General features: G+C 40.5%; 1 protein-coding gene across 1 annotated transcript in view; it reads left to right on the plus strand.

The window, feature by feature from the left end:
• Positions 1 to 18,922, plus strand: part of COL25A1 (collagen type XXV alpha 1 chain) — a 675,823-nt gene that overhangs the window by 419,504 nt on the left and 237,397 nt on the right. The window contains exons 8-10 of the mRNA XM_069743865.1: positions 10,010 to 10,069; positions 11,475 to 11,591; positions 12,968 to 13,003. Coding sequence (XP_069599966.1) covers positions 10,010 to 10,069; positions 11,475 to 11,591; positions 12,968 to 13,003 — 213 coding nt within the window. The remainder of the gene's footprint in view (positions 1 to 10,009; positions 10,070 to 11,474; positions 11,592 to 12,967; positions 13,004 to 18,922) is intronic.

The raw sequence follows: 18,922 nt of genomic DNA on the forward strand, positions 1-18,922 counted from the left end.
CTTACTGGGGCATATGCACATTTGCACTTTTTTACAATCTGGAAAGGAATGAATTAATTATCCATCTATTTTGGGTTTGAGGCATAGTTTGATTCTTATTGAAGCAGTTCTGCTCACTGAAAAATTTTGACATAAGATGCCCTCCCTTGTATAGTAGTGATTCTCTCTATACATTTCTCATTGTGGCTATGTTACTATATTGTGGTATATTACTTTTTTAATAAAGAAAAAAATTCTACCAATCCCAAAAATTAGTAAGCAGCAAGGTAGATATGGTACCAAATTGATTCAAATTTAGCTTTTAATAATAGTGTTTAAAAAACCTTATAGACAAGAACAACAGGACAAACATAAATTACAAAAACAAATGATACTATATATACACCTAGACTATATGTCTATTCCTCATAGGTGTATCCAAAACTACTCAAATGCACTTCAGAGTCACCGGACTCATAGACGCTTACAATTTGAGCAATAATAAAGCATTGACCTTTGGCCTCATGCAGCTATTCATCTATATTCTCAACAACCAGCACAGTCTAAGTATAATGAATAGGTATCACATACTACATGACAGCCATAAACATAGAAGGACATATGCTGAGGTATTGGAACAATCTCACCTAGATAGTGTGCGTTGATTTCACCTGGTCTCTCAAGGACGGTTCCACACAGATGCCTCAAATCGATCCCCAAAAAAATGTGGGGAAACGGGTATAACTCAGCCCCCGTACAATTAATGACCCACTATTGGAATATAAGTGCATCAGAATTTTTATCCCCGTGGCCTCCCAATGCGTTTCATTTTTTCAAATCATCAGGGGAGGAAGGTTAAATATGTAAGTTGCCAATTTGGGGGAGAGGGGATATGTTTCCCTCACAAGGGATAAACAACCTCCTTGTTCAATATCATCCTGCAAATTGGCAACTTATATATTTAACCTTCCTCCCCTGATGATTTGAAAAAATGAGACGCGTTGGGAGGCCACGGGGATAAAAATTCTGATGCACTTATATTCCAATAGTGGGTTCTTAATTGTACGGGGGCTGAGATATACCCGTTTCCCCACATTTTTTGGGGATCGATTTGAGGCATCTGTGTGGAACCGTCCGTGAGAGACCAGGTGAAATCAACGCACACTATCTGGGTGAGATTGTTCCAATACCTCAGCATATGTCCTTCTATGTTTATGGCTGTCATGTAGTATGTGATACCTATTCATTATACTTTGACTGTGCTGGTTGTTGAGAATATAGCTGAATAGCTGCATGAGGCCAAAGGTCAATGCTTTATTATTGCTCAAATTGTAAGCGTCTATGAGTCCGGTGACTCTGAAGTGCATTTGAGTAGTTTTGGATACACCTATGAGGAATAGACATATAGTCTAGTTGTATATATAGTATCATTTGTTTTTGTAATTTATGTTTGTCATGTTGTTCTTGTCTATAAGGATTTTTAAACACTATTATTAAAAGCTAAATTTTAATCAATTAGGTACCATATCTACCTTGCTGCTTCCTATATTACTTTTTTGGATGGTTGCTCTCATTGTACTGTTGTCCCCTTTAATAGGATTTTAAATATAATCTTTAATTTTTAATTATATTATCAATAAAATTGTAATATTTTTATGGCACGTAGCTTCCTTGTTGCTTTGTTTGATGTGTTAGATGATATTCTAGTCTATTCATCCGATAAGCTAGCCTATATTGGTCATCTTCGGGCTGTTCTCCAGAGACTCAGGGAGAACCAGCTTTTCACTAAATTAGAGAAATGCTCTTTTTTGTTCAAGATTCGAACTGTCTTTCTTGGGGTTCATTGTCTCTGGTGACAGTTTCCGTATGGACCCCAAGAAGGTTCAAGCTATTGTTGATTGGGTGCAGCCCCATGATCTGAAGGGTTTCCAGCGATTCTTGGGAATCGCCAATTATTACCGAAGGTTTATTAAGGGGTTCTCTCAATGGTCAAGCCCCTCACCCAAGGGAGCGGAAGTTAAGAGTTGGTCAGCCTCAGCGGTAGCGGCATTTCTGTCTTTAAAGAAATGCTTTATGATTGCCCGGTTCTGGTTCAACCAAATCCATCTGAACCCTTTGTGGTGGAGGTTGACACCTCGGAGGTGGGGGTGGTGTTGTCCCAGGGGCCTGCCACATTGACCAATTTGAGACCATGGGCCTTTTTTTCTAAAAAGTTCTCCCCAGCAGAAAGACATTATGATGTGGGCAATCGGGAACTGCTGGTGGTTAAGTTAGCTTTTAAGGAATGGAGGGATTTTTTGGAGTAGGCAGCTCATCCTATTACTGTGATTACTGATCACAAGAATTTGGCATACATTGAGTCTCCTTAAACATTAACCCTAAGGCAGGCCCGATGGCCACTTTTTTTCCCCGGATCCAGTTCTTGATCACTTTTCATCCAGGATCCAAAAATGTAAAGGCCGATGCCTTGTCCCAAAGTCTGGATCCGGTTTCTTCTCCTGATCCTCCATCCTCCATTCTTCAACCTGGGGTGGTGGTGGCTGATGTCTCGTTGGGGTTGGAACGGGACATTCGAGAAGCTCAGTTTCAAGCTCCCTCATCCAAACTGGCTGAAAAAGTGTTTGTTTCTATTCAGTTTTGCCTCAGGGTGCTTCGGGAGTTCCATGATTTAAGGTACCGTCACACATAGCGACGCTGCAGCGATACCGACAACGATCCGGATCGCTGCAGCGTCGCTGTTTGGTCGCTGGAGAGCTGTCACACAGACAGCTCTCCAGCGACCAACGATCCCGAGGTCCCCGGTAACCAGGGTAAACATCGGGTAACTAAGCGCAGGGCCGCGCTTAGTAACCCGATGTTTACCCTGGTTACCATCCTAAAAAGTAAAAAAACAAACGCTACATACTTACCTTCCGCTGTCTGTCCTCGGCGCTCTGCTTCTCTGGTCTGGCTGTGAGCGCCAGGCAGCCAGAAAGCAGAGCGGTGACGTCACCGCTCTGCTTTCCGGCTGACCGACGCTCACAGCCAGAGCAGGAGGAGAGCAGAGCACAGCGCTGGAGGACAGAGAGCGGTAGGTAAGTATGTAGTGTTTGTTTTTTTACTTTTAGGATGGTAACCAGGGTAAACATCGGGTTACTAAGCGCGGCCCTGCGCTTAGTTACCCGATGTTTACCCTGGTTACCAGCGAAGACATCGCTGAATCGGTGTCACACACGCCGATTCAGCGATGTCTACGGGGAGTCCAGCGACGAAATAAAGTTCTGGACTTTCTTCCCCGACCAGCGATCTCCCAGCAGGGGCCTGATCGCTGCTGCCTGTCACACTGGACGATATCGCTAGCGAGGACGCTGCAACGTCACGGATCGCTAGCGATATCGTCTAGTGTGACAGTACCTTTAGCTCTGAGTGGTCATTCAGTGATCTCGGCTGCTCGGGGGACATCACAAGGGTTTTTTGGTGGTCCCCACTTTCGTTTGATGTTAATAAGTTTGTGACTGCTTATGAAGATTGTGCTCGCACTAAGAGCTCTCATAACCGGCCGGTCAGGGAATTGGTGCCTTTGCCAGTTCCTGATAGACCATGGACACATTTGTCCATGGATTTTATCACCAATCTTCCCTCTTCCAAGGGTTACACTGTCATATGGGTGGTGGTGGACAGATTTTCTAAACAAGTGCACTTCATACCCTTGGTGGCTTTGCCTTCTGCGGAAACTTTGTCCAGGTTGTTTTTATAGCATGTGGTTCATTTTCATGGTGTGCCCTTGAATGTGGTGTCTGATCGTGGAGTGCAGGTTGTGTCCAGGTATTGTAGGGCGTTTTGCAAAAGGCTGGGTGATGAGTTGTCCTTTTCTTCTGCATACCATCCAGAGACCAACGGTCAGACTGAGCGGACCAGCCAGTCGTTGGAGCAAATTTTGTGCTGTCTTTCCACTTTCAAACAAGATGATTGGTGCGATGCATTGCTCTGTTTACTCGTCTGTCTCTTCCCTTTTTATCCAGTTTCCATCTGGCTTCTGACCCTCGGCTTTGCTCTCTGACTAGACTACATTATCAGTTTTGCTTTTTCTACCAAAGGATGACAGCTTGGAATGAGCGAAAGTGCTCGATGATACTCTGATAACACTCGAGTACCTGGTGCTCGGATGTGCTCGGTACTCGACGAGCATTGGATGGTGCTCGGAGTTGATTACCTCATCAAAGGTTATAAAAGGACAGGCGTTGCCACCCTTGGCTAATTTGACAGTTCTGATTGCGGGGAGAGAGCAGTTATCCAGGTCTGTGTATGCACAGTTTAACTAATCAGAGTCCTCTAGTGTTGATACTGATGCTGAACCATCATGCTAACAATCCTTCTAAGAGCTAATCAAGTGCTTTGCTGTTTGTATCAGATACATTCTGCATTTAGCCAATGGACAGTTGCAGGAGCAGGGAGAGTGGCAGAATACAGCCTCCAGGCAGGGCTTAGGGCTTTGCAGTCCACTTCTTAATTTATGGCTGCTGCATCTATACAGTTTAACGTGCTTAGTGTTACAGTGGTATCTAAAACTCAAAAGAAACGTTCAAAAAATTGTTTTTGGATTGAATTAGTCATCCATAAAATTTAACAAGGTTAGTGTTACATTATGATGGTATGTGTTAGGTCTCGAGTTCCCGCTTCTGCACAGGGGAATCTCGGGCCATCTCCGCTGCGGTCTCCCATTCTTATCCAGCCGCAGTGAGTCTGCTCAGCAGGGACGTCGGTCCCAGCGTCTTGCTCAGTCTCACTCTGTACAGAGAGTTACTGCTGCTTCTTCAGCTTCTGCCATTAAAGCCAGTGCTGGTCAGCAGCGAGCGGACTTCTCTGGGACTAAGTCCTTGTCTGCACACACTGAGCATGCCCAGGGCAAGATCTCCCGTTGGAGATCGAGGGTCATATGCTCAGGCTCTGCAGCACATTCCATTGGTCCTCTTGGCAGGTCTTGGAAGGGCAAAGTTTCTGTGGCCACTTCCTGTGCTGCAACTATATAAACTGCGCATGACCGCACGGCCATGCGCTAGTGTACATTTGCTTACGTGTGTTTGTTGTGAGTGCAAGTCGTCCTTGGATACCCCTTCCCTATTGAATGTCTGTTCGCGGAAGGTGTATGGTTGCTATCTAGCGCCCGACTTATCCTACAGCACTAATCACACGTTACAGCGTCCAGTTGCTGTGACCGCCAGTACGGCGCCGTGCACTTCCTCTGTGCTTTCCTTACCCAAGCCTGGGTGGTTAGTGGCGTTCGTCAGTGCGGCACCGCATGCACTCTTGTGCCCTAATATTGTTATTCTGCTTCCTTACACACCCAGTTGCGGTATTGTGCCAGCAAGGGTCTAATCGGACTTCAATCCTAGTTGGGGTTGAGTTCGCTGACTACTTGCTCGCCTTCTATGTGCGGTACCGCGATCCTGTGATGCAACAGGATCGCTTCCTTCACGCTGGGTGAAGTTTAACCCACGTGTGTATACTTATGAGTACCGCCATATAGTCCATCATTACTTAGCAGCAGGTTCCATCTCTGCACGGTGGACCCCGGGCTGCGAACGCACCATACACTATCTGTCTTATATTTGGTGCGTTCCGCTATCCCTAACAGTATGTAAAACTCAACTAATGTTCAATTTTTTTTCTGGATTGAATTAGTCATCCATAGAGTTTAACATGGTTAGTATTACATTATGGTGGTATATAAAACTCCAAAAACACGTTAACATTATTTTTGCGGATTCAGTTAGCCATCCATAGAGTTTAACGTGGTTAGCATTACATTACGGTGGTAAATAAAAATGCAAAAAAAAAAAGTTTCAACGTTTTTCTGGATTCAATTAGTCATCCATAAAGTTTAACATAGTTGTCACGACTCTGTTGTCAGGTGTCCCGGGACCAGGGTCTCAATCCCTGTCCCCAACACTAGGGAAGCTCTAGCTTGCCCTGTTCCCCAGATTACATCTGATGGTGAATATGCCGGGACCACATACCTTGCCTTATCTTTTGAATCCACACTCAGTCTGTACCCTTTCCCTACCCAGGAAAGAGTGGAGTAGTAGTGTATAGTAATACACCAATTAAACCAATACAAACATGGATAAAGGAAAATACCAATCATACAAATATTCTCACACAAACAGCAGAGGTAAATACAGGGGAGTGGAGGATGGTGTAAAACCAAAGTAGGAAAAGGAAGGGAATTAGCACACAACCAAAACCTAGCAACAGTCTCAGATAAATCCATAAAATGCCTTGTCAAACAACAAGAAGAAACCACCATCTCCTATCCATGCAACATGAAGCTAATTCTGGCAATGAGTGCTTGTCAGGGCCCAGAATATACAGGAGAGAGGACTGGCCAACAGTGTGAACAACTGAGAGCCTTAAGGCAGGAAAGCTTCCAGGAGCTCTCAACTTAGCAGATTAAGCCTTGCAGTGCTAAAAGAATCATATTATTTTAATAATGGATGACTCTCCTCATAATTTTTTCCTAGCTTTGTACAGTGAGCAAAGCCTTCATGAGTGTAGAAGTGCTACGACTACACTTTGTTCACAATATTTGAATGAGATACTACAGTTGGGGCCTTCAAGGGTGTAGTGATGTCCCTGCTTGTATTTTTTGGCAGGCTTTGCACTATATTCAGACATTTTATGTGTGTGTGAGTACCACAACTACACTTTTTCACAGTATTTGAAATACATACTATAGTTGTTGTCATGAAGGGTGTATGGATGACCCTGCTTGTAATTTTTGGCAGCCTTTGCACTTAGTGCATAGCCTTTATGTCTCTAGGAATACCACTATATGACAATGCGAACAGACTATAGCACGGTGGTTCAGTGGTTAGCACTGCAGCCCTGGGGTCCTGAGTTGAAATCCCACCAAGGGCAACATCTGTAAGGAGTTTAAATGTTCTCCCTGTGCACTGTGTGCAGAATTTTCATAAAGCCGGAGTCACACTCAACGTATAAAAAAAAAAAAAATCGGTTAGATTTTGACAGCCGAGAATCGCACCAATGTTCTCCGTATGGTGATCTGTGTGTAATCTGTTTGCAATGCGATGATGCGATTTCCTCGCATCTGCTATCCGTATGACATCCATATGCAATCCATATGCAATGCGATTTTAACATGAGCTTTAACATACAGCAGTTCTCTGTCATTGACACATCGTTGGTGCGAGTGCTGTGCGATTTTTTCTCGCATCCATTGACTTGCATTGGCGAGTCTCAGCCGATATACGCTGCAAATTGCAGCATGCTGTGATTTCACTCGCACGTATAACGGTGATGGGAGCTGCCCCATAGATTAACAGCGGTCCGAGTGCTATGTGATTTTTTTCTTGCATAGCACTCGTCCGTATTCCTTGCTAGTGTGACTCTGACCTAAGTGTGGGAGTACCACAACTACACTTTGCTCACAATATTTTAATGAGATACTGCAGTTCTTGCCATGAAATGTGTATGGAAGACCTTGCTTGTAATTTTTGTCAGGCTTTACACTGTGTACAGGCTTTTTGTAAGTGTGGGAGTAGCGCAACTACACTTTGTTCACAATATTTGAATGAGGTATTACAGTTGGTGCCTTCAAGGGTGTATGGCTGACCCTGCTTCTAATTTTTGGCAGCCTTTGCACTTAGTGCATAGCCTTTATAACCCTAGGAATACCACTATATGACAATTTGAAAAGACTGCAGCACGGTGGCTCAGTGGTTAGCACTGCAGCCCTGGAGTCCTGAGTTGAAATCCCACCAAGGACAACATCTGTAAGGAGTTTGAATGTTCTCCCCGTGTTTGCGTGGGTTTCCTCCCACATTCCAAAGACATACTGATAGGGAATATAGATTGTCAGCCCCATCGGGGACAGCGATGATAATGTGTGCAAACTGTAAAGCGCTGCGGAATATGTTAGCGCTATATACAAATGAAGATTATTTTTATTATTAATGTGTAGGAGGCCCTTCTTTATGTCTAATACAGGGTGTTTCTGAGTCCCTCTTCCATCAAATTTTGGCAGTTCTTGCATTCTTTATAAATTACGCTGAAATTTCAATTTAAAAAAAAAATACTTTACTTTAATCATTATTTTTTCACTTTGTTCGAGTAACGAGCATACAAGCATTTTAGTGCTCATTCATCTATAGTGACAACTGAACAAGTAACATTTTTTAAGTCCAGTCTGTATACCTCAGAGTTAAAAGATCAGGTTGAATACTGTATATTGAGGGTTGGGACTGAGGCATTAGGAGATGATTTTCAAGCAATTAATATTAATTAGATCAACTCAATAGGGAAGCTCTGGTTCCCATTGTCAATTCTAATTAGCCTTCCTAATGAATAATGTTATGAGAGAACTGTTTGATAATCAGCAGCACAAAATGTTTAGACAGATTATTATAGACAATAGGTGACACCGCTAGGTGAACATATGCCTCTGTAGACCCAATGGTATTAAATTCCCTACTAGAGAAGGGATTGTGGCAAATTTTAAAGCAACACTCCAGCCTTTTTTTGTTAAATTATCACTGGAGTGGTGCCACTAATCTATGTTCCCGTGCCACTAATCTATATTCCCTGCTCCTAGTATTCTACAGTGCCGGCAAAAAAAAATCTTTACACTTGCGCAGCAAAAAAAAACTTTACATATAAAATCCACATCATAATTTCACTTTTTAAAAGTGTAGACAATGGGGGAGATAATAAAAAACTGTCTAATATTAAAGCTGGCTTTGTTGCAAATATCAAACAATCAATGCTCAGTTTTCACTTCATTGGTAAAGCGAAAGCTGCACTCTGATTGGTTGTTATGTGCAGCTCAGCCAGTTTTGCTACTAGGCAGTCTTTTATCTCCCTCAGTTTTTTATTATCTCCCACAATGGGTCGAAAGACGCTTAAAATGGAAGAGAAATCCCGTGCCTTGACTCTGCTCGAGAAGGGGGATTCGGTGATTGCTGTAGTTAGAGATCTGGGAGTGTCAAGAAAAGCAATTTATCAACTAAGTTGATAATTTGTTGATAAGTTGTTAATTAACAGTTGATAAATTGCTTCTCTTGACACTCCCAGATCTCTAGCTACAGTAATCACCAAATCCCCATTCTCGAGCAGAGTCAAGGCACGGGATTTCTCTTCCATTTTAAGCTTCTTTCGACCCATTGTGGGAGATAATAAAAAACTGAGGGAGATAATAAAATTTCCATGACAGACAGAGGCCGCGACCAATGAATATCCGTGACAGACAGACAGACAGAAGGACAGAAAGACGGAAGTGACCCTTAGACAATTATATAGTAGATATAATATATATGACTCATGAGTAAGACTGCCTAGTACAGTCGAAACGCGTCGACTGGGTCATGTCGACCATGTAAATGTTTTCTTTTGTATGCACTATATTTTCTTTTGAAAAAGAAAAGGAAAATCCAGTCCTGTTGAGCCGGACTCCAATTTTTTTCTATTTTCCTTAAGGAACTGTTTATTGTCCAAAATTTTTGAACAGCCAATTACTTGTTCTTCAGCAGGTCATATACAGACAGTTCTTATACTGGAACGCCGGGTATCCGGACCTATGAGCTAATTGTTTCATAGGCAAGAATGGTCCTTGTTTAACAAATGCCTATACAATCGCGCCTAAACGACATTATGCAAACACTTTTTTTTTTGCTGAAAAATAAACATTAGACAAATGTACATCATATATTTTCCATTGTAAAATGAGAGAGGGGTATTGGTTCTTATCTCAAATATATAAATGATGAAAACAAATGAATAATGGCGTTTAAATAGCTTCACCAATCCCTACTGGGTAAAATGATGTCCTTTATATCCCTGAACCAGATCATATTTGAGTAAATACCATTGGACAAATGTCACGCAGGAGAGTAGCATTGTTACCACATGTACGTCTTTCATTTACCGTTAACCACACAGCTGTAACAATTGTTCTTTTGTTCATAATCCACTGTATATTGTCCTTGTGGTGTATTTGTGGTGTTCTGTTTGGTGCTATGTTATGTTGTGTCTCCAGGGTTTGCCAGGCTACCCCACAATGGCCGCTCTACATAGTAATCAGATCCTCACCGTCAAGGTTTGTGGATGATGTGCCTATGACCAGTCAAGAGTCCAGCAGCATAAACAGTGAACACACTAATCCATCTAGCAAAGAAAAAAGACGCAAAAGTGATTCCTTTTTATAATCATTCATTTAAAGTTACTAAGTTGATGCAAATAAATTCTGAATTCAGACCTGTGGTGTCACTTAATGCTGCCTGGAGCCTCTGACTGCATGGACAGTACTACTGGTACTTGTGGGAATCTGTGCCGACCAAAGCAGCCAACCAAATATTTACCGTATACATATCTGACACATTCCAATTAAGGATACATAATAATAATAATAATAAAATATAAACCAATTTGAATGACGCTGTTGTACAAAGCACAGATTCCCTCGCATACAAGCTACCAGTGTGTACTCAGCTGTACATTATATTTCTAATGCTTATGTCTCTATTTCTTTCTACGGGCCTTCTGATGTCTGTCCTCCAACTTTCTCATCTCTGAACTACAACTTTTGACTTCACTTCACTGATCAGATGGTGTTTCCTAAGATCAATCACGGCTTTCTCTCTGCTGATCAGCAGCTCATTAAACGCCGGCTGATTAAGGTAGTGCAAAACGGTTTTAGGAGATTTCATTTTAATTTAAGAGATTTGTCTCTAAATTTACATATCACAATTTTTTTGGCTTTTTGTTTCAAAGGTAATATTATATACCGTATTTTCATTCTGCATAAAAAAATTTGAATGTTGATATGTGACGTGTTACTTCGATATAATTAGATAGATTAATATAATATGTTTAGTATTGATCAAAAAATACATTTTTCATTGAATATTTTCATTAGAAACATGGAAGTCTGTGGAATTTTGTGGAAGACGATGCAGTTGAATCTTTGCCTTCTGTTACTTTTGCCATATTCTGCCTATCCTATTGCATTCTTGCGCAGTGCATGCCTTATGATGCCTCATGCAAGTATAGGCGGGATTGCAGGTGCTCAGAGATTCCTCCATTAGTTAAACCCTAAGCAACACATACTAAACTGACAAATCTGCATTGATCATGATGCTTTGTGATCTGTTTCCAAGCAGAAAATACATATGTTTAGTATATTACAACTTTAGCCTGTACATTGAGAAGAGTTATTACGGTTAAAGATGGACTTGGAATCCCCCCTGTCTGAATTCTCTGCTTGCCATGAATAAACTATGCAATATTAAGCAATAGATCTTAGTGGGAAAAATAAAAGCAGATTATGATCACACTGCAAGAAAAATCATCTTCTCTTATAATTTATTTTATAGTATTTACTTGATTATTCTTCATTTCTAAGACGTTCACAGAACAGTAGGGAACATGTGCAATGCACATATGTTGAAATCACTAATAAATCTTGTTTTTGAGATATTCTATCTATCTACTTTTTTATTAAGGGTGATCAAGGACAGGCAGGGCCACCAGGCCCACCAGGACCTCCTGGACCACCAGGTCCTAGGGGTCCTCCAGGTGACACTGGTAAAGATGGACCAAGAGGATTATCTGGAGTTCCAGTAAGTCAATACTTTTCCACTAGATATGTCACTTAATCTATTGAGAAAATACAATACCACGTTATAGTTTTTATTTTTAAGCATTAATTCCAGCATTTATATTCGGGAACATCAAAGGTAATATAAAAGACATAGAAAGAAAAATAAATATTCCAACTTTGTTATATTTATGTATTCATTTTTGTTTTTACCATTTCCCTTTTTTTTCCATGTGCAGAGGCATAGTAGCCATCAACAAGTAGATTAGACCCTATATAATAAATGAAATACATAAATCCACTATTATTCATGTAATATTAAGATAGCAATCTTGTATTCATGTGGCAATGAGCCTAATTGTACTAGGTACTCGTGCATTAATACAGTAGTCCAATCTCCCAGGTCCACAAGGCAATGATATCCTTTCTATTCTTAAATACAATGATGCACATAATATTTGTCCACATTAAATATCCTACTTGTTGACATAGATGATGATTATTTCGCCAACATAAAAGGAGAGAACTGTTAGCATTGTGAAGGGTGTTATTGTGCAGAAATTGAAAAAATAATTGATACGAGCGTTAAACAGATGCTAGATTTTCTATGTGACAACAAAGTCATTTTTTATTACATTTATGGCTCTGGTTATTCTGTAGACGTTATATATTTACTCTGCAGTGAAAAAGATAAGAAATAATATTTGTTATAATTTCTTATTCAAGCATTGGTTAATCTAAAATTGCATTATGTTCTGTATATGTTTTTAATGTATGGAATTGTTAAATATCAAGAATTTTCTTCCTGAACTGGAAAGAACCAGGTTTCATGACTTATTGTATGTATATATGTAGAGTGTAAACTATTCACAACTTTCCATATAAACATAGAGCCTGATTCATTAAGATTGGCATTTTACATGTCAGTCTTAATATCGGGGCATAACAGAGTAAGAGGAGTTTGATTTATTAAGAGGCCACTTAATGAATTAGGCACATCTTACATGTGGTGCGTGCCTCGCCAGAAGTCTTACTCCAGTTAGGGACTAAAGTAAGACTTCTGGCGCAAGGTATGCCATGTCTGATAGTGAGTTAGGCAGCTAGGTGTTGCCACTCCCCCGTAAAACCGCAACTTCATCCATTTTGGCGGAGCTGACAAGGGCTGATGTGACAATGCCGATTGTCACAACTTTGCATTGCCCAACCCGAAATTGCAACTTTTCAAAGTGTTTTATGCCAGTTTTTTAGTAATTTTTAAAACTCATTGAAATGAATGAAATTACGTCTGATACATGAATATCGGTTACAGATTGTTGTCAGTTTATTGTGACTTACCAAGTTTCATAAAATAATGCATAAAAGGGTTATCCTCCTGTTTTTCTTCTAATTTCCTTATAGGGGGAACCAGGAAATCCAGGTGAACAAGGCTTAATTGTAAGTATAGCTTCTTCATCATTTTAATACTGTGACTTTTGATCTGATTGCCTAAATAAAGTGAGGAGGGACTATTGATCTACTTAAACATTTACATGTCTAATATATAAAGCCATTTCACCAACAAAATAAAAAAACACACAATTATACTATAAGTAACATACCGGAAAGAGGAGGGCTTACCTCTGCAATACAAAGCAGAACAATAATGTTTGTGGGAAAGGGGGTGGCGCGTGACATGAGCAGATTCTCCTTTTCCAAGGTGGCATAGCTAGCTTTTGTCATGTAGTAATATGGTAGAATTGTCAATGAGATTTGAGGTGAGAAGAAGGCTGACAGAATGCTTCCTATTAAATAAAAGAGCCAGTTGGTTTGGCTTATTGAATTGGAGTTTGATGCCCTAGGGAGTAAAAGCAGCTTAAAGGGGCTGGGTTTGTACAGCAACATGCACCAGCGCCGTTACAACGGTCTATTTCTTTGGTTGAGACTTATTCTCATTAGAGTTAGGTTTAACTTGGCTGATTTTTAAGACTCTTTAATTACAAATTGAGATATTCATTAACATTTATCAAGCCTATTCTTATTTCCAGTACAGGTGTATCAGTAGGAATATCCAATGCATTTTTTAAAGCATCTTCGATTAATTTCAAGGTGTAACATTGATGGATTGAGTTTCTGTACTGATGCCATATTGGTTACACTCCATAGTAATATTGTTTACTACAGAACATTCCAGGGAAGTGGACCAGTGGTAAGGTTTTAAGCTTCATAAGGCTTTGCACCTTCAAAATGCTTACACACAACCAAACCACTTTTTTTTTTAGCTTCTTCCAACTGTATATTATTTTAACAGCCTTATTTATTTTGTGCTCTACTTGTTTTTATAACTGCACAGCATTTAACTTTTATCCCTTGGCAAGAGATTAGAGTTTCCAGGTTTTAATTGATAATGTGTTTTCCTTACAATTCAGGTTAATATTGGCCAACCTCAACTTCCTCAGTGGAAAGGTTTAAAGCTGTTGAATCTCAATACAATGTACTATTTGATTAATATTTGACACTTATACTACATGGGTTTTTTATGTCTGTTCATTCATCAATTTCCTTAATTTTTGAAGTCTGTAGACCAAAGCAGCCTGGTTTGAAAGCAAAAATAGTATGGTTGATGATTTGGTATTTGAGAATGTTGGCAAGCCATCGGTAAAGAAGTGGCTATCCTTCTTTAGGTGATTAGATACTTCTTTAGGTGATTAGACATATGGTTAACGACCACAAGTTGTTGATGTTCTTCTCTTATATTATGAAAAATGTCAAGAGGAAGTTTTCATTACAATTGAGCATAGTACATTCAAATCTGCAATGATACTGACAAATGAGGTCTGAGAACAATTTAGAGCCAATTTGGTTGACCTCTAACATGGGCATTCATGTTATTTTAAAGATTCCTGTAAACTATCTATGAGAAAGTAGGTACCTCCAAGAAAATGTAGGGATATATGATAATAAAAATTAAAACACATTAGAGAAAGTAAAATAGAAGTACCCACAAAGATGCAAAAAAACAAATATGGTGGCATGCAAAGTAGGCACTAGAACATGTTTGAGCTTTTTTTTGGCTACTGACTCATGGACTAATCATTAACTAGAAAAACACATTTCTGGCTTATAGTATATAGCAAGGTGATGGTGCCGCAATGCAAAGAGAAGGTTTGGGAGAATTGGCATTTGGACACAGCTCTATTTTTCTTTCTATTTTATGTATATACTAGATGGTGGCCCGATTCTAACGCATCGGGTATTCTAGAATATGCATGTCCACGTAGTATATTGCACAGCGACATAGTATATTGCCCAGCCACGTAGTATATTGCCCAGCCACGTGGTATATTGCCCAGCCACATAGTATATTGCCCAGTGACGTAGTATATTGCACAGCCACATAGTATATTGCCCAGCCACGTAGTATATTGCCCAGCCACGTGGTATATTGCCCAGCCACATAGTATATTGCCCAGTGACGTAGTATATTGCCCAGCCACGTAGTATATTGCCCAGTGACGTAGTATATTGCCCAGCCACGTAGTATATTGCCCAGTGACGTAGTATATTGCCCAGCCATGTAGTATATTGCCCAGCCACGTAGTATATTGCCCAGTGACGTAGTATATTGCCCAGTGACGTAGTATATTGCCCAGTGACGTAGTATATTGCCCAGTGACGTAGTACATTGCCCAGCCACGTAGTATATTGCCCAGCCACGTAGTATATTGCCCAGTCATGTAGTATATTGCCCAGCCACGTAGTATATTGCCCAGTGACGTAGTATATTGCCCTGTGACGTAGTATATTGCCCAGTTATGTAGTATATTGCACAGCGACGTAGTATACAGCACAAACACGTAGTATATTGCACAGGCCATGTATTATATTGCCCAGTCACGTAGTATATCGCCCAGCGACGTAGTATATTGCACAGCGACGTAGTATACAGCAGAGCCATGTAGTATACAGCACAGACATATAGTATATTGCCCAATCACGTAGTATATTGCCCAGCTAAGTAGTATACAGCACAGAGCCACGTAGTATGCAGCAGAGAGCCACGTAGTATATTGCCCAGCCACGTAGTATATATCACAGCCCACGGAGTATATCACACAGCCCACATAGTATATAACACTGCCTATGTAGTATACAGCACAGAGCCACGCGGTATGTAACACAGCACACATAGTATACAGCAGTGTGGGCACCATATCCCTGTTAAAAAAAATAATTAAAATAAAAAATAGTTATATACTCACCCTCCGACGGGATCCACCAAAGCTCTGGTGATACGCGCACGGCTGCCGCCATCTTCCGTTCCCAGGATGCATTGTGAAATTACCCAGATGACTTAGCGGTCTCACGAGACGGCTAAGTATTTTGGGTAATTTCACAATGCATCTATGGGACCGGAAGATGGCGGAGGCCGCGCGCGGCTCAGCGGACAACGGAGGGTAAGTATAGCAGGATTTTTTAAATATTATTTTTAACATTACATTTTTTTACTATTGACGCTGCATAGGCAGCATCAATAGTAAAAACTTGGTCACACAGGGTTAATGGCGGCGGTAACAGAGTGAGTTACCGTTACCATCGGCATTAACCCTGTGTGAGCGGTGACCGGAGGGGAGTATGCGGGTGCCGGGCACTGGGCACTGACTGCGGGGAGGAAGGAGCGGCCATTTTTTTTTGGACTGTGCCCGTCGCTGATTGGTCGTGGCTGTTTTGCCGCGACCAATCAGCGACGTGGATTTCCATGACAGACAGAGGCCGCGACCAATGAATATCCGTGACAGACAGAAGGACAGACAGACAGAAAGACAGACAGAAAGACGGAAGTGACCCTTAGACAATTATATAGTAGATATTGTGGTGCAGCGGTGTACAGCTGTGCAGTGATGAGGCAGTGACCCAAGCAAGTTCAAAACAAAACGTGTTTAACGTCCAAAAAAACTCACACAGTGCACAGCACGCTGTATCCTCACAGCCGAGAAAACAAAAGGTAGTCCGGAACCGATTGCCATGAGAGACCACACTGCTGTGTAGCAGGGGTGCCATTCCTTTTGGCTCCGCTTGGCCCTGTGTTGCCTCACACAGGGAGTGCTCTTTAGCCCATCTGCTCTGTCTGTTCTCAAGACCAAAACTGACACACCCAAAACTCTCTTGCAGGGCTTTTTTTTCTTTCCACCAGACTCTGTGGCCATGGGACACTTATAAGATCTGGGCTGGAGGAAACGGACCAGTCCCACTACCTTCCTGCAGTCCGTTGCAAAAATAAAAGCCCATACCTGGTTTTTCTGAACAATTTCTTGGTCAAATAACTTGACCAAGTGCACACTCACTTTTATTCTGCCTTGTGACTCACAGGCAACTCGCTGTGAGCACAGGGCACTCTAGTGGATCTAATATGCTTCTGAGTACATCCTGGGGAACACATAGCGACCCTCACATATGACACCAGTCATTGCCTCACAATAAATATATTGCCTTACAATAAATATATATATCTCTGGCAAAAAATAAGAGACCACTGCAAAATGTTCAGTTTGTCTGATTTTTCTCTTTATAGGTATATTTTTGAGTTAAATGTAAATTGTCCTTTTATTCTATAAACTACTGACAACATGGCTCTGAAGTTCCAAGCAATAAAATTATTTATTTTCTGAAAATGAGAAATGGTCAAAATAGCAAAAAAATGCATTGCTTGCAGACCTCAAATAATATAGTTAATAAGTCCCTAAATGTAACCACAATGGCATTTTAACAATGCATAACCACAGAAAAGACTTACTAATAGTCAAAAGAAGCAAACCATAATATTAAAGCCATCAATATTTATTTGAAGATAAAAAAAAAACATGCGACAAAAAACATGATCATACAAAGATATCCAATAGGAGGGGCTCATGACTAACCTTATCAAAGATGGTAAATATACAGCTCTGCTGTAACATTGAAATAGTGCCCAATGAAATAGAGGATATTAATCCATTCTATAATGGGTAGTATGTTTTCAATTTTACCTATATACTATATAAAATAATAATGACCTAGAGCTGAAAAAATAGACACACACTGGCACGTCGTTGCAATATAGATGAACGCACTCCTAATACTCAAGACCTACCCATTAATTTAAATCACGTCACACCCCCGGAAGAAGCCAGGGCGAAACGTACATTGGGGTGAGGAGGGTCTCCGTGGTAGTTTGGCATCCACACTGGCACTGTTTTTGCTGTGCAGCACCTTGGCAGGTAATATAACGGTGATTTTATGCATCCTATTAGAAACTAGGCATTATTACCACTGTAGGTGATAGTTTCCTTAGGCACATAATATAAGCTATTTTCACGTTTATCTTTTACCTCCCACAAGATTTAAATTTGTGTGTGGCAAGGTGCATTGTCCTGCTGGAAAAACCAGTCTCAGACTTGGGGAACATTGCCTAAACTGAAGGAATCAACTGTTTTTCCAGGATAACCTTGTATGGGGCTTGATTCATACGTCCTTCACAAAAAACAACCTGCCCAATTCCAGCCTTGCTGAAGCATCCCCAGATCATCACCGATCCTCCACCAAATTTCACAGTGGGTGCAAGACACTATGGCTTGTACACCTCTACAGGTCTCCGTCTAACCATTAGATGACCAGGTGTTGACTGGTGGAAAGACTGGTGGAAAGCATGCCAAGACGCATGAAACCTGTGAATAAAAATCATGGTTATTCCACAAAATATTGATTTACGAACTCTTCCTGAGTTAAAACATTAGTATTGTTGTTTCTAAATGATTATGAACTTGTTTTTTTCTTTGCATTATTTGAGGTCTGCAAGCAATGCATTTTTGTTATTTTGACCACTTCTCATTTTCAGAAAATAAATACAAAATTTATTGCTTGGAACTTCGTAGACATGTTGTCATTAGTTTATAGAATAAAAGAACAATTTACATTTTACTCAAAAATATACCTAAATAGAGAAAAATCAGACAAACTGAAAATTTTGCAGTGGTCTCTTAATTTTTCCCAGAGCTGTATATATACAGTCATGGCCGAAAGTGTTGGCACCTTGAAATTATTCCAGACAATTTAAGTATTTCTCCTAGAAAATGATTGCAATTAAATGTTTTGTTATACACGTTTTTTTCCTTTGTGTGAATTGTAACAGCTAAATGGTCCGGACAAAATTGTTGGCACCCTCAACGTAATATTTGGTTGCACACCCTTTGGAAAGAATAATTGCAATCAATCGCTTCCTATAACCATCAACAAACTTCTTACACTTCTCAATTGAGATGGAAAAATATGTATACGTTAAAGAGGTTGTCTCTTTTAAAATGTCATTTGACCATAGGATTACAGAAGTCTAAAATAACA

The sequence above is a fragment of the Ranitomeya imitator genome, chromosome 1 (assembly GCF_032444005.1).
Source record: "Ranitomeya imitator isolate aRanImi1 chromosome 1, aRanImi1.pri, whole genome shotgun sequence".
NCBI lineage: Eukaryota > Metazoa > Chordata > Amphibia > Anura > Dendrobatidae > Ranitomeya > Ranitomeya imitator.